The sequence below is a fragment of the Drosophila nasuta genome, chromosome X (genome assembly GCF_023558535.2).
Source record: "Drosophila nasuta strain 15112-1781.00 chromosome X, ASM2355853v1, whole genome shotgun sequence".
Classification (NCBI taxonomy): domain Eukaryota; kingdom Metazoa; phylum Arthropoda; class Insecta; order Diptera; family Drosophilidae; genus Drosophila; species Drosophila nasuta.
Window position 1 is genome coordinate 11,940,459 of NC_083459.1, and position 14,580 is coordinate 11,955,038.

The 14,580-nt window shown below is 41.8% G+C and overlaps 3 protein-coding genes across 3 annotated transcripts in view; 2 read left to right on the plus strand and 1 right to left on the minus strand.

The window, feature by feature from the left end:
• The first annotated feature begins 3,202 nt into the window (after nucleotides 1–3,202).
• Nucleotides 3,203–4,232, plus strand: LOC132796346 (transmembrane emp24 domain-containing protein 5). The gene is made up of 2 exons (XM_060807490.1): nucleotides 3,203–3,307; nucleotides 3,378–4,232. Exons 1-2 carry the CDS (start codon nucleotides 3,305–3,307, stop codon nucleotides 4,092–4,094), a joined length of 720 nt encoding a protein of 239 aa, XP_060663473.1. The 5' UTR covers nucleotides 3,203–3,304; the 3' UTR covers nucleotides 4,095–4,232.
• A 696-nt stretch (nucleotides 4,233–4,928) lies between these two features.
• LOC132796347 (NADH dehydrogenase [ubiquinone] 1 beta subcomplex subunit 7) lies at nucleotides 4,929–5,661 on the minus strand. Its single transcript, XM_060807491.1, has 2 exons — nucleotides 5,555–5,661; nucleotides 4,929–5,489 (listed from the first exon to the last, which is right to left on the minus strand). Exon 2 carries the CDS (start codon nucleotides 5,484–5,486, stop codon nucleotides 5,133–5,135), a length of 354 nt encoding a protein of 117 aa, XP_060663474.1. The 5' UTR covers nucleotides 5,487–5,489; nucleotides 5,555–5,661; the 3' UTR covers nucleotides 4,929–5,132.
• Nucleotides 5,662–6,127: 466 nt separating this feature from the next.
• Nucleotides 6,128–14,580, plus strand: part of LOC132796704 (E3 ubiquitin-protein ligase highwire) — a 63,214-nt gene continuing 54,761 nt past the window's right edge. Inside the window, exons 1-7 of the mRNA XM_060807961.1 lie at nucleotides 6,128–6,565; nucleotides 7,053–8,163; nucleotides 8,227–8,610; nucleotides 9,827–10,931; nucleotides 11,838–12,585; nucleotides 12,652–12,791; nucleotides 13,735–14,282. Of these exons, the coding sequence (XP_060663944.1) occupies nucleotides 6,495–6,565; nucleotides 7,053–8,163; nucleotides 8,227–8,610; nucleotides 9,827–10,931; nucleotides 11,838–12,585; nucleotides 12,652–12,791; nucleotides 13,735–14,282 (4,107 nt within the window). The 5' untranslated portion in view covers nucleotides 6,128–6,494. The remainder of the gene's footprint in view (nucleotides 6,566–7,052; nucleotides 8,164–8,226; nucleotides 8,611–9,826; nucleotides 10,932–11,837; nucleotides 12,586–12,651; nucleotides 12,792–13,734; nucleotides 14,283–14,580) is intronic.

Below are 14,580 nucleotides of genomic sequence, written 5' to 3' on the forward strand. Positions count from 1 at the left end.
AAGCCGAATGCACAACAAGTGCATCCAGAAGAAGCGATGAGAAGCAGAGGAAAGCAGCTTACTTCCCATAAGTATATATTTTAGTATTTTCTGGTATATTTCTTTACTTTTATTAAAAATGTTTTCTTACTAACAACAAGTGCATCCAGAAGAAGCGGATAGAAGCAGAGGAAAGCAGCTTACTTCGCGTAAGTACATATTTTAGTATTTTCTGGTATATTTTCAGTATATTTCTTTACTTTTATTGGAAATGTTTTCTTACTGAAGAGCCGAAAGCACAACAAGTGCATCCAGAAGAAGCGGGTATAATCAGAGAAAAGCAGCTTACTGCACATGAGTATATATTTTAGTATTTTCTGATATATTTTCAGTATAATCCCTTACTTTTATTGAACATGTTTTCTTACTAAAAGCCGAAAGCACAACAAGTGCATCCAGAAGAAGCGAGGAGAAACAGAGGAAAGCAGCTTACTTCGCATAAGTATATATTTTAATATTTTCTAGTATATTTTCGGTATATTTCTTTACTTTTATTGAAAATGTTTTCTTGCTAAAAGCCGAAATCACAACAAGTGCATCCAAAAAAAAGCAAGCAGAAACAGAGGAAAGCAGTTTACTTCTCATAAGTATGTATTTTAGTATTTTTACGGTATTTTAGTTGACTTTTATTGCAAATGTTTTCTTACTGAAGAATCGAAAGCAGAACAAGTGCCAAAAGCAGCGAGCGGAATCAGAGGAAAGCAGCTGACTTTACATAAGAATACATATATTTCATATATTTTAGTATTTTTTCGGTATATTCATTTGGTATATTTTATTTCGCTTTTATTAAACCAAAAGCACACCAAGTGCAAGCATAAGCAATCAGCTGTATTTTAGTATTTTGTCGATATATTTAATAATAATACCGTATTGCTTTGCCTTTATTAAAAATGATCAGCAGGAATCTTTCAATCATTCTTGACTCTAGCTTCCTTATTGAAGAAAACACAACACAACAGCAGAAACAAAAGAAAGCTGCTTACGTCACAGAAGTATATATTTCATATGTTTTAGTATTTTTTTTTTATATTATTTTACTTTTATTGTATTGTATTGTATAATATAACAAATTTATTTGTTAAGCTTTTTGTTTATGATTTCAATTTTTTTTTTAAATATGCTTACTTTTATTTCACTTAACGCATTTCTTGAACATTTTCAATGCTTCTTTACATATTGACCCACTATTTAATTTATATTTTTAATTAATTTCCAAAAGAATTTAAAAAATGTAATAATAGAATTTAAATTTGTCAATAAAAAGTACAATTTCATTGAGAAACTAAGGAAGTCTAAGTATTTGTATTGATAAGTGTAAACACCGTAAAATACAAATTTACTTACTTTTGAAAATGTATTAAATGAAAACAGTCTGTTTCTTGGTCAACTTCGGCGACGTCATATAAATATCAAGGTAGAAAAATAGAGAAATACGAAATACATTATTATTTCGGAGGGGAATCCTCGTAAGAAATCTCTCGAACTCAAACTAACCTAAAATTAAGCGCTTAAAAAAGAAAGTAGATAAATGTAACACACAACAAAACACAACATTTATGAATATCTTTAAAATTTATTAGAATTATTTTGATATAAACTAAATATAAAACTAAACCTTTCCTGAAAATTAAAATTTTTAATATAATGTAGCTAACGCACTAATATTCGGGTCATTTAAAAAAAAAATACTCTTTTCAATTTCCGTTTCCGTAACTTGAATCGCCCGCCAAACGAGTGTGTCCACAACGCCATCTAGTGTCGCTTGCTTTATTTGACGACACATTAACGTATCTTGTAAGCCATACAAAAGTCAACGAAGCTACACAAGAAATTAAAAATATATATGCACCGAATTGATGCGCTAAAGTGTTGGAAATATTTTTTGTAACAAAGCCAGATAAATATATTTAGCCAAATTTAATAAAAAAATATATGATACAATAAATATTTAAACAAGATTTTGCAATTAATGCAGCCATTTTCAGTTGCAAGCAATAAGTTGCATGTAGCGCCATCTCGCGTCGGTTGCAGTGCAAAAGACAACGAAGCTACTCGATATTTTCACAAAATGTCTCAATGGCCGAATAATAGCCTCTTTCCACCGCACGGTTTTCTTTGGTTTTCTTTGGTTTTTTCACGTTCAGGCCGAATGTTACGTTCGCCCCATGTAAAAACCCATAAGAAAAAAACGTCGGTTTTTCTACGTTCGCGAGCTACGTAGAAATAGCGAACGCACTTTTTGGGTAATTATCGATATTTTGATCGATATGACAACGAAAAAGAGCTCACCACTAAGAAAACAGCTGACATTAAAGTGCGCCAAGGTATGAAAATAGAAAAATTAAAATTTTATTTTGCTTTTTAAAGCAAATTTTGTATATTTTAGATGAGCCAAAAAACTCGAAAGCCGTCAATATCGTGGAGTGGCATCCACGAGGCTATGTTGTTCGAGTTATGGGAGGATATATGTAGTGCCTTTTTTGGCCAATCCACAAAGGCTCCACAAGGGTGCAAACTCCTCCCTATTAATTCGAAAATTATCTTCAAAAAATGATTCGTTGTTTCCAGGAACATCGCGCTCCCAAAAACACCCATGCTGTTGCTAAAAAGTAAATGTATTTATGTAAATATTACATTGCTGCCAGCAAATCTACTTATGTACATAGCCCCAAACTGATGGCGATTTCTTTACTATTGGCAATGGCCTATACTCTATACTCCGCTAATTTTCCCTCCACTTCGTCAAAATCCTCATAAAAATCCTGCAATTTAATAAAATTTTCCATTTTAAAATGCGCGTGCTGTTTTTTGAATTGTTCGCCAACTCGTGTTTACATTTGAACAGCTGACATTTCAGAGCGGCCATATTGAGAATTTTACCGTTGCCCATATTTCTCGGTTCGTGCAGATGGAAACCCCGAAACGGGACTTTAAAAAAACGTAGAAAAACTGAGTGAGGTGGAAAGAGGCTATAATTTGTATAATTTTTGAAAAATAACAACTCCGAAAATGTTTATAAATGTATGTGTAAAACTTCAATTATTTAAATTCAATCAATTATTTATATGCAACTAATCGATTTTCATAGTAATCGAATAAAGAACCAACTTGCAGTTGGGCAGTATATCGATAAGTTACTTTCGGTATATCGATGTGCGATATTTTTAAAAATAGTATCAACAATCACTGTAAGTGCATATATCGCCATTTTTTGAGGCACGCCGCAGAGATTTATTTGCATACAAATAAAAAAGCAGTCGAAATGGTAAGAAAATATGATGTGAATGCAACGCAAATGAAATTAATTTAATGTATATATACCAACCATCTTGCAGCTAAAATGGAATATTGGACCCTGGCTGTGCATAGCAACAATGACGCTGCTCTGGCCAGCATTAGTCAACGGCTATGACAAAGAGATGACTGTTTATGTGGACGCCGGCAAAAAGGAATGTCTCTATCACACCGTCAAGGTTGGCGAAATCATTGACTTTGAATATCAGGTCATCGATGGTGGCCATGGTGATCTCGACATCAGTTTTGCCCTCCTCGATCCCATTGGCTTAGTTATTGTCAGCGATTACAAAAAGCCCGAGAATATGCATCAGCATGAGGTGCAGAAGGATGGCGACTATCGTTTCTGTTTCGATAACAGTTTTAGCATGTTTAATCGTAAAACCGTCTTCTTCGAACTGATCGTGGAACGCGAAGGCGACGCCAATCATGGCGACGAACAGTGGAAGACTGAAGTGGACGAGCTAACGGGCCTTTCGCGTGACGAATACTATGACATGAAGGTGCAGGACATTATGGACTTCATTGGACGCATTCGCATGCAACTGACAAAAGCGCGACAACTGCAGGATTTGTTGCGTTCGCATGAGGCAAGAGATCGCAATCAGGCCGAGGCCAATTTCCAGGTGGTCAACAACTGGTCCATGCTCCAGATGAGCGCCATGATTGGCGTCGGACTCATCCAAGTGTTTATGCTGCGCAGCATCTTCGAGACACACGGACGCATGCATCATTTCTGGCGTAAATTGGGCATTTGATGAGACTCCACATCATCTTGATCATCATCATCATCATCTTCATCTCATCATCATTGTAGCATTTACCAAAGATGTTGTTTGCAGTGCAAATTGTTACAAAATATTATCACAAGGCCTCCTTATCAAGTGTCAACAATATATTTCTGTTCGGTTTGTTTGTAGTTCATAGTTCTAATTAGTTCTACTTGCAGACCCAATGCCCATTGCTCATGCTATCTCTCTCTTGCCTTGCATCTGTGTGCATGTGTGTGTGTGTGTATGTACGAGTGTGTGTGTGTGTGCATTTATTATACTAAAAGCAATTGTAAGTTAAGCATCATAATGTTCAGGTTAATCCAATAAAATGTTGAATAGAACCAAGTCGATTTCATTTTATAGCGGTAAACCAAAATACAATCCAATTGGATGCCATTTCAATGTTACTCTTATTGGGAAGTGCTTAATAGTATGTTTTAGTTAATGCAACGCTTAACATATACAATGTTAAATGACACAGTTTAGTTGAATCCCATCATCTAAGGCAATCAACTGCGGTGACTTCAATTGGTGAGTAGAACTTTTTGTTTGGATCGCTTAACGGCTTTTATTGCAATACTTAGTAAGCACTTAGGCACAACAAATGTTTAACTGAAGAAATCGAACTTTTATCCATTCGGAAGTGCAGTCCTATTGTTCAGTGGAGAGCTTCTTATTGTCGCTATTTCGGCAGCAATACCTTCCACATTGTGGGTGTCATTTGTCAATCAGTTTTGTGGCACTTTTGCAATTTACAATTTCGTTTCGTTTTCAACAGTTTTTCTTTAATTTAATTGACTACAAAAAACAAAATAGATGCATATTATTACTAGGCATGTTATTTTATTGAAATTTCCTTCGCTTGCTTGACGGGCAGGCGCAGTGTTGTTGTTGTTGTCGCATTCTCATCTGTGTGTTGATGTAGATTGTATGTGGATTTCATGGATATCAACTGCCCCCCGTCCCGACCAACAATCGACTTAACTGAACTGAACTGAACACTTGACGAACTCCACGCGAGCCTTAAGCGGCCTTGTTCAGACGCTTTTGACGCTCGAGCAGGCGACGCTCACGTTCGAATTCCTTCATGCGCAGCACATAATCCTCGTATTCGCAGGTGAGATAATCGTGCTTCTCGTGCGCACACTGATAGACGAAGGGGAACTTGTCGGCGCGGCACGACTGATAGGCGATCAGCTTGTGGGCACAATAGTCACGATCCTCCAGTGGCAGTTTCGCCGATTCCATCTCCTCCTTAGTGGCAATCATGACGCGTTCCTTGCGCGTCTCAAAGCCCAGCATGGGATCAAAGCTAGGCACCACATCGGGCCCGGGTACCACGTCTGGTTTCATGTAATGATTGAGAGCGTTGCCCATTCTCTGTTGGCGGTGCAGAACATTGTTTAAAATGCAAACAAAATTGATAATAACACAAAATAAATTACGTAAAATGTTTTTCGTTGCTGCTGCTTCGGCGCTGCTGTCAGTTCAGCTGTTGTTGTTCTTGTAGGCCGTGTGTTGACAGCTGCTTCATGCTCAGGGGTGCATCACATCTGCTGATATCGTTTGTTATCGTACAATTAACAGCTACTTTTATTTGACTTTTGTAAGTTCTAATACCTGCAGCGCTAAACATATGAAATACTAAAAAATATACACACTCTTGTTATAAACATTGCAGTCAGCAGAAATTATTTATATAATTCGATAGCATCGATTACTGCATGTAACGAAATGTTATCGAAACAATAGACGGTTACTACGGTGTTGGTTCAATCTAGTACAGAGATTTATTTTGATAAAAATAAATTTTCAAAAAATTATAAATTAAAGTGAAATTGTTATGAATAAGATTTTAAATGAATAAAAACTTAAGACATTAATTCTTATTTTCAAAAAGAACACGCGCAGTTCTTTTCTCGTTACGGCAAATGTGACCAGCCTTGCGGCGCATGTCGTGTATTTTGCACCCAAGTAGTATATTTTGAAATAGAATTTGCGGTCACGCTGGTGCAATTCATACAACAAGAAATATGCATTAAGTTCGCCAGTAGAATATATAGTTAATTCTTAGTTACTTTGTAAATTTTTGTGCAATAAACTTCTAGCCAAAAAGAAAGCTGGCAATCTTTCGAACATATTCCCGTTGTAATCGCTCTGTGGCCCGCGCGCGCCGCCGACAAAGCAAAGAACTAAAAACAATAGACTAAAAGCGAAAAGAAAAGTGTCGTCTTCGTTTTTAACGGTATAAAACCTACACAACGTCCCACGCATTTCCCACAAAATATATATAGTACATATAAAAGGATATCTATGTATATGTAAGCGCATACATAAAATCGATTTGGAGGCGCATCGCCAGGCCATTGAATTTGTGGCAAAGCAATGGTTGGATTATTGAATCCAATGAAATATGGTGATCATTTCTATGAATTGTACACGAGCAATACACGCAGGTAAATCTAAATCTAAACCTAAATCTTAATCTAAATGTAAATATTGTAAGCACAATGGCAACAAACAAAAAATAGCGGCTGCTGGATGGTTGGTTGGATGGATGGCGGCTGCAACGGTCGTCGCATCCCATTTTATATATGTATTTTGGGGTTGAAAAATCGATCGATTTTCGTTTTTCAAATGTATGTAGGTCTTCAACCCCTAGACACAGACGCACACAGCCACGAAGACACACACAATAGACGTCGGGGCGCCGTTGTTGTCGTTGCCGGGGTTGAAATTTGGCGCTCGCCTTGCGCACGACAAGTGGGCAGCACTGCAAAAACCGACAAGAAAACAGCTGATCAGTAAACAGCTGTTCGGCTGACCCGCGACCTGCATTAATTTGTTTGTTGTTAAATCGATAGCGCCATCTGCCAACCAAATTTAAATACGAATACGAAATTACGAACTTATCGATTAATTTATTTTTTGTTCGCATTTCAGGAAATTGCAAAATGAGCGAAAGTCGCTCACGAAACGCAAGAGCCGCAAGGAGAAATCGGCCGCTGCCATGGCAGCCGCTGCCGCCGGCGCCGTACTGGAGGGGAATGCAGTCGCTGGCGGAGCTGCTGGCGGTGGCCTTGTAAATCCCTTGGATCCACCGCTGGTCAAGGATCAACTGCTGTTTATGCCCGCATTTCCCGTTGCCCACATTGAACTCGATCCGAATGCGTCCAAGTTCGCTGTCTTCTCCGCGATACGCTCCACTGTGCTCGAGGCCGAGACCCGCTTTGCGCTCTTCCACGAGGGCAGCGGTCCGCTCTCGGCATCGGCGTCCGCTCTCAAGAAATGGAGCGGTAACATGGGCTCATCATGTTGCCTGGTCTGCGCTGGCAGCTGCATGGTCAGCAATCTAGTGGATTGCTCATGTCACGCGGCGCTTGCCGTTGGCGGCGCAGCTGGCGGAGGCGGAGGAGCGGCTGGCGGAGCACCAGCGGCGGCAGCGGCTGCTGCTGGAGTTGCCGGAGCAGCGGCAGCTGGCGGCGATAAGCGTGCGTTGGCGGGCAATGGTGCCAACAGCGATGCCGACTCCGATACGGATGAGGGAGAGGAACGCGAGCCGGTGTATGCCACAGTGCCGCTGATTGTGGGCGCCGGATTGCGCAGTCTGTTCGAGCTGATTGCCGATGCACGGCACATTCAACCGTTGCTGTGCACAAAAGCGCTGAAGGCGCTGCTTGATGTCATCCAGGGACAGCAGCCGGAATCGTTTAAACTGGAACCCGAAGATCTAATCAATCCACTGTACGATCTATTGCTTGACTTGGCCACCATGCCGGCGGCGCTCAGTTCCAGCACCGGAGCCGAGGCCAATTGGTCGGCGATGGCCTGTGCCGCCTTATTGGGTCTGTGCATTGCTCGTGGGGACACGGGTAAAATGCTGAAGGCCATTGCGGCCATGCTGATGTCACCGCGTCAGCTGTCGGCACAGATTGTCCAGCTGCCGGCAGTGCTAGCTGCACTGCAGCACACCGTGGTCAGTGCGGCACTCAATAAGCCAACGCGTCCCGATTTCCACAGTCATGGCGTGCCGCACAATTCTCTGATCGATGAGGTGAGTAGCTTGGAAGTATTTATGGGGTATTCCTTGGCTAATCTTTTGCCCTCTCATTTGCAGTTCGCCTTGAAGCTGCCCATGCTGACCGGACCACAGCATTTCACAGCACCCGCCATGGCCTGCGATGGCGTCTTTGTCTATCTGCTGTATGGCGGCACCTTGCTGAAGATTGGCACCGGCTTTGGCGGCTCCTACAAGGGTCACATCTATGCCCAGAACGAGGAGTTCTGTCGCGAACGTTCCGCCTGGCTGGGCTACAGCGGGGGACAACTATATTTCCGTCGCAATTGCAAGCGCAGCGCCGATCAGCTGCAGCTCGTCGGCATGGACACGCTGGCGGTCAAGTCGATGAATCCCTTGAACATGCTCTCCATGCGCGAGGGTCTCAACTATGTTCTCTTCACTGACGACGATTCATTGCACGCCATCTGCAGCAATCGCGATGTAAGTATTTACTTCTTACAAAGAGGGGTTATAAGTTTAATTTGTTGTTAGAATTTTATTATAGAAATTAGAAGTTGCTTTTTCAAGTTAAAATAGATTCTTGAGGATCAATTACAATTGGAAACCAAACTAGTTTAGAATTTGAATTGATCATTTAAACTTTTTAATTCGTTGCTAGAGTAATCTCAGGTTATCCGAAATAGGTTCAAAAAAGCCTCCTCAAAAAGTTGTACATTAAAATTACCAGTAGATTTTGTGGTATAATATAGGCTGCTGAAACGTATAAACAAAACTAATTAAAATTGGAATTACATATTTAAACAAGATCTATTTAAGCTTCTTAAAATGTAGCGCGCGAGAGTTCCATGAGTTTAGTACAACAATTATTTGAAAAGTTACCTCCTCTTAGGATCTCTCTTGATCTTCTGTAGCATCTGTTAACACACAATTGAGGATTCAACTTAAGTGTTTAAAAAGTATGATATTGGCTTCTTATTATGAAAGTAAATTGATATCAGATTTATATATATTTAGAATATTAGATTAATTCTTGCTAAGGTTCTCTCTTTTTTTCTTTAATAGAAACTAGGATATTAAACCATTCATGTGTGCAATTGTTGAAGGTTTTATTTAAAACGAAGCAAGTTAAATGTTGCATAACTTTGTTGGAAGAAGAAACGTAACATAGCTAAGCACTTCATTCTTTGTTAAAATGCACAGTTAATTTTTTCTTTGTAGAAACTAGAAAAACAAGAATTCTTTAAAAAGTGTGTTTAAATGTACAATTGGAATAATTGGAAATTCAAATCACGAATTGGAATAAGTTTTTAATAGATGCTCTTCAAACTATTGCTAGATAAATTCAAAATAGAATTTGATGTGGTTCTTTTGAAGTAAAAAATCTGTTTGGGAAACGGTCAAAACAATTTTTTAAAAAAAAGTTTTAGCTGCATATCTAATTTATTGAATTGCCAAATGTATTTATCTAAGGTGGCTACTGTGTTAATTTAATTCCTATTAGTTTCTACAATTGAATAACACAAGTAAAATGCAAAATTTTGAATTATTATTATAATTTTAATGAAATAGCGAATGAGTTGAGACAGAGCGACTAAGTCCTTCTACCATTTAAATTGATATTAACTAAACTGAAAGTTTTCTTGTTTCCTTCAATATCCACACACATTAATATTAATTTTTTTACTCTCGGTTGCAGGACACATTGGTGGTGAAGAAGCTGAACCTCTATCACAACAGCTACAGCAGCGAGCCGCCGCCGTTCGAGCTGCCGTTGCAGCTGGCACGCAAGAAGTTCCGCACACTCGGCTATGCGGCATTTGAGGATGAGCTGCTCAACCAGCATCAGATCCAACGCATTCAGTCCGCCCACAACAGCTTCGAGCCGAAGTTGCCGGCACCGTGTCGCGATGCCGATGTCCTGGGCATGGCCTGTGGCAAGGAGTTTGGCTTGGTGCGCGCCAGCAACGGACGTGTCTACTACTACGGCAAATCGGCGGCACTCGGACTGAAGTGTGTGGGCCGAACGCCAACGCTGAAGTTGACCGAACTGATTGTGTCGAAGGCGGCGCACATTGTGCACGTGGCGGTGGGACACGATGGCATCCATGCGCTGCTGGTGAACGATGATGGGACTGTTTACTTTGCGGGCACTGCACGTCGTGGCGAGGATGGCGACAGTTCCAAGAATCGCCGCCAACCGAAGGCGGTTAAACCGAAGAAGATGAGCAAGATCGATGGACACGTTGTGGTGCATGCGGCATGCAACAATGGCACCTCCGCCTTTGTCACCAAGACGGGCAAACTGATCATGTACGGCAAGGATACGGCGCACTGCGATTCCATGGGCTTTGTCTGCGAGCTGCTCGATCAGCACATCACAAAAGTGGCGCTGGGCAAAGCGCATTGTGTGGCGCTCAGTGCCAAGGGGCAGCTCTTCACATTCGGACTGAATAACAAGGGCCAATGCGGTCGGGTGTTTAACAAAATGATGCCCGTCAAGGATGTGCCCAGCTCGTCCACAACGTATGCGCTGCTTGGCCAGCATGCGGACAAGTTTCGCCACAAGATTGACTTCTCGACGCTCTGCGACTACGACGATCACAACATGGTGCAGGGCCAGTGCCGCGTTTGCGTCATGTGCCGCGAATGCACCGGCTACAATGTGAGCTGTGTCTCGGCGTTGAATGTGCCCCTCGAGCAGCGTCTCGCTGGCAGCATTTGCCCCTGTGGCCATGGCGATGCGGGCTGCGCCAAGTGCGGACTCTGCTCCGCTTGCGTGGGACTGCAGGAGAGCGAACTAGGTAAGTTTTTGCATGCTTAAGACTAATGTCAAAATGCGTGCAAGAAGGGATTCGATAAAATTAGGCGAGAACGAGCGATGAAGCACTGCTACCCTTAGGGTAGAAGGGTATTATAACTTTGTGCCTCCACAAAATGCACGAATCAGGCAGAAGCTATATATATTCTTAATCAGCGTCAACAGCCACGACGATCTAGCCATATAGTCCGCCTGGCCGTCCGTCTGTCTGTCTGTCCGTCCGTACGAACTCCTAGATCTCAGAGACTTTAAACGAGTTATAATTTTTGTTCGACATCATTTATTATGGTTGCAGGCAGATCAAGTTTGTTTCAAATGTTTGCCACGTCTACTTCCGCCCTCGCAAATCGATAAAAATCGAATAACAAGCGTAATCTTGAGGCTAGGGCCATTTTTGGTACAGACAATAATAGCTGCAGTACTTAGGATGCCTAAAAAAGCTATTTAAGAAGTACTTATGGCAAATTATGTCTACTTCAATCGGCTTTTAGCTGCTTTGCCTGAATATCTGGTGTATATTCACCTCTATGGTATATTTAGAATATAATATTTCAAATATTTGGTATATTTGACCATTTTTGCAGTATATTATTGTAATTTGGTATATTTCAAAATGAATGCCGCACTGCTTTGCTTTTATTCAAAATGAGTAACGTGCATCTCACAGTCTCACTTGTTTCATATGCAACATTATAAAGTTGAGAAGCGATAAAATGAATGCAAAGAGGTTCCTTCCACTTTCTGGCTTCAACTTGCTCAACACAATGTAGCTCGCTTCTCGCAAAGCTCTCATTCTGCCATCTTCTCACTTTGCTCGTAGCTTATCGCTCGCACTCTGACAGCAGTATAACACTCTTCGATTGCAATTAACTTCACTTTTTTGCCACAGCCGATGCCAAGGTGGAGCTGAAGCCACTGCCTGGTGAACTGCAGCGTCAGCAACGCTCGAAGACTCTGATCATGCGGCGCAAGGAGAAGAAACCCTCGGAACTGGACACTGGCGCTGCTGGCGGCGGCTGCGGTACACCCACCGATCTCGAAAAGGATCCACCACGTGTCGCCCCCTTGGCGCCTCAGCTGCTGCAACTGCCCACGGGCTCACCCATCGTTCAGGTGGCCTGCGGTCTGCATCACACCGTACTGCTGACGCTTGCCGGCGAGGTTTTCACCTTTGGCAGCAATCAATACGGACAACTGGGCTCCGGTGATCTGCAACCCGTCAGCGGTCCCATTCGCGTTCAGGTGCAAGGCGCCATCAGTCAGGTGGCCGCTGGCAGCAATCACACGGTGCTGCTCACGCACAAGGGCGTCGTCTACACGTTTGGCAACTATCAGAAGGGTCAACTGGGTCGTCTGCCCAGCGGCGATGCCTACGGCCAGAAGCCAATGCTCATTGGCGCCGCTCCACCGCCGCCGCCTCCATCATCGCAAGCGCCGCCAGCGACGGCTGCTTTGGGCTCGCTGTCGTTGTCATCGCCGCCGCCACCTCCACCGCCAGAGGACGAGGCTGCCGCCGCAGATGTGGCTTGCATATTGCCTGGCGGATCTAAGGAATCGATTTTAATACCACCCAATACGGCGGCTTTGATTGCGCAGCGCCAAAAGTTTCTCTGGAATTGTGCACCGGGCGCAGTCTTGTAAGATTTCCTCTTTGTTTTCTGTATATTTCGCATTGATTTGAACTCACTTTTTTGGTTTTCCAGTGGTCTCGGACCGAGCTATGGCAAAAAGGTGACGTGGATTGGCGCCAATGGCGATCAGACGTTTATCAAGATCGACGAGTCGCTGATCACAGCTCAAATGCTGCCCAAGATGCATGTGGTGGCCAACAAGAAGACGATACGTGAGTAAAATTGACTTCGTTCAAAGTTGATTAGCTGATGATGTAAAGTGTTTACTCAAGACCATTACAACTTGTTGCTCTTTATAGTTGTTATCAATCTGAGGCACAAAAACTTCACTGACCTAGAATTTACTTGTAAATGCTAATTGAATAATTAGCATTTTACTGCAATCCCTTTTGCCCGTCTGCTTATTTTTATGCAAAGAAAATCGATGCAAAGAATATGTTTGTAACACTTAGAACTCTTTGTAAGCTTAACAATTTAGACAGTCTAATGTAGAAGAGTGTTTAAGTGTGAAATACTTTATGAATATAAGCTTAAAATAGTTAAAATTTAACTGACATTTATTTTTGTCCGTCTTCGCATATTTATGCATATTTAAGATAATTACATAATTTGTATGTTTACTTTCTTTAAATCAATGCATTACATATTAGTTCACATATCGGAAGACTAATTTATTCTTTCAGAATATCAGATTTACAATTTTTAGATGTCATCTATTATTGTCATTAAATAAATTCATTTTTATTCGTCTCGAGCTTCTCTCCAACTCATAGTCAAAGAGTTGTATTTCTTTTCATTAAACAAGTTAAAAAAGTAAAGTTATACTTCTCTTAAGCTCCTGTTTAGTTTGCAGTTTAAGAATTTAATTGAATCGATTCACTGAATTGAGTAAAAAACACAATTTGTACTCCTTTCGATCTCCTTAAGCTCCTCTTAAGTGTACAAATTAAAAGTTGAATTGAATCAAATTCATATTTTTTTATTGAATCGACTAAATAAGAATATTTTTACTGGTCTTCAGCTCTTTCCCAACTTACAGCTTAACAATTGAATTACATTAAATGCATATTTCTCCTAATATAACTAGATACACACTTTAAATTGTTTAAAAATTTGGAATCATTGAACTAATTACATTTCTAATCCCTTTTCCAGTGCTCATTCCCAGCATTCCGCTGTCATTTCAAACGCTGTCGATCAACCGCAGCGACGGCAGCTGCACACCTCACTATCGCGGCCAAACGAACTTTGCGCAACTGCTGCAGACGCAGCAGCCGGTGAGCGGACAGCCCGGCCAGGAGATCAATCGCAATGTGGACGTGGCGACGCCGCTGGCCGAGTTGCCGTTGATCGGCGGCAGCAGCAGCTCGGCTGGAGTGCCAATCAACGACCAGATGTCGCGCAGCATGCACGAGGCACGCAATCACATCTTTGAGCAGGAGCAGGAGCTGCCATCGCCGGGTGCCGCAACCCCCCGACAGCGACGCGTGGTGCGACCACGACAACAGCAGCAACAGGAGGCGGCTAATCAAGCAGGAGGAGCCGCTGCATCGCCAGACCAACAGCAGCAATCGTTGCCGCCACCGCCGCAGATAGCTTTTGCCATGGATCCCAGCTACAATGTGCTGTGGGTGTTCGATGGCGCCGCGCGCAAACTGCGCTGCCACAATGTGGTGGCCAGCGAGATATCCGAATACGATGTGGTAACTATCATTTATTCATTCCATTCGGTGTCCGTCCGTCTGTCCGAACATATGACACACTGGATCACAGAGACTATAAGAGCTAGAGCTACAATTTACTTGTTGGCATCACTTGTTATTATTGTAGATTGCCAATCTGACATATTTATTACTCTATGGTATATTTTAAATGTAATAGTATATCGATATACCAAATATAGCTTTTGGTATGCATGCATATCAAATTTTTGCCACTTCCTTCCCCCAAATCGACAAACGTCGAGTAGCTAGCGTAAATTTTAAGATAGAGTTGCGATTT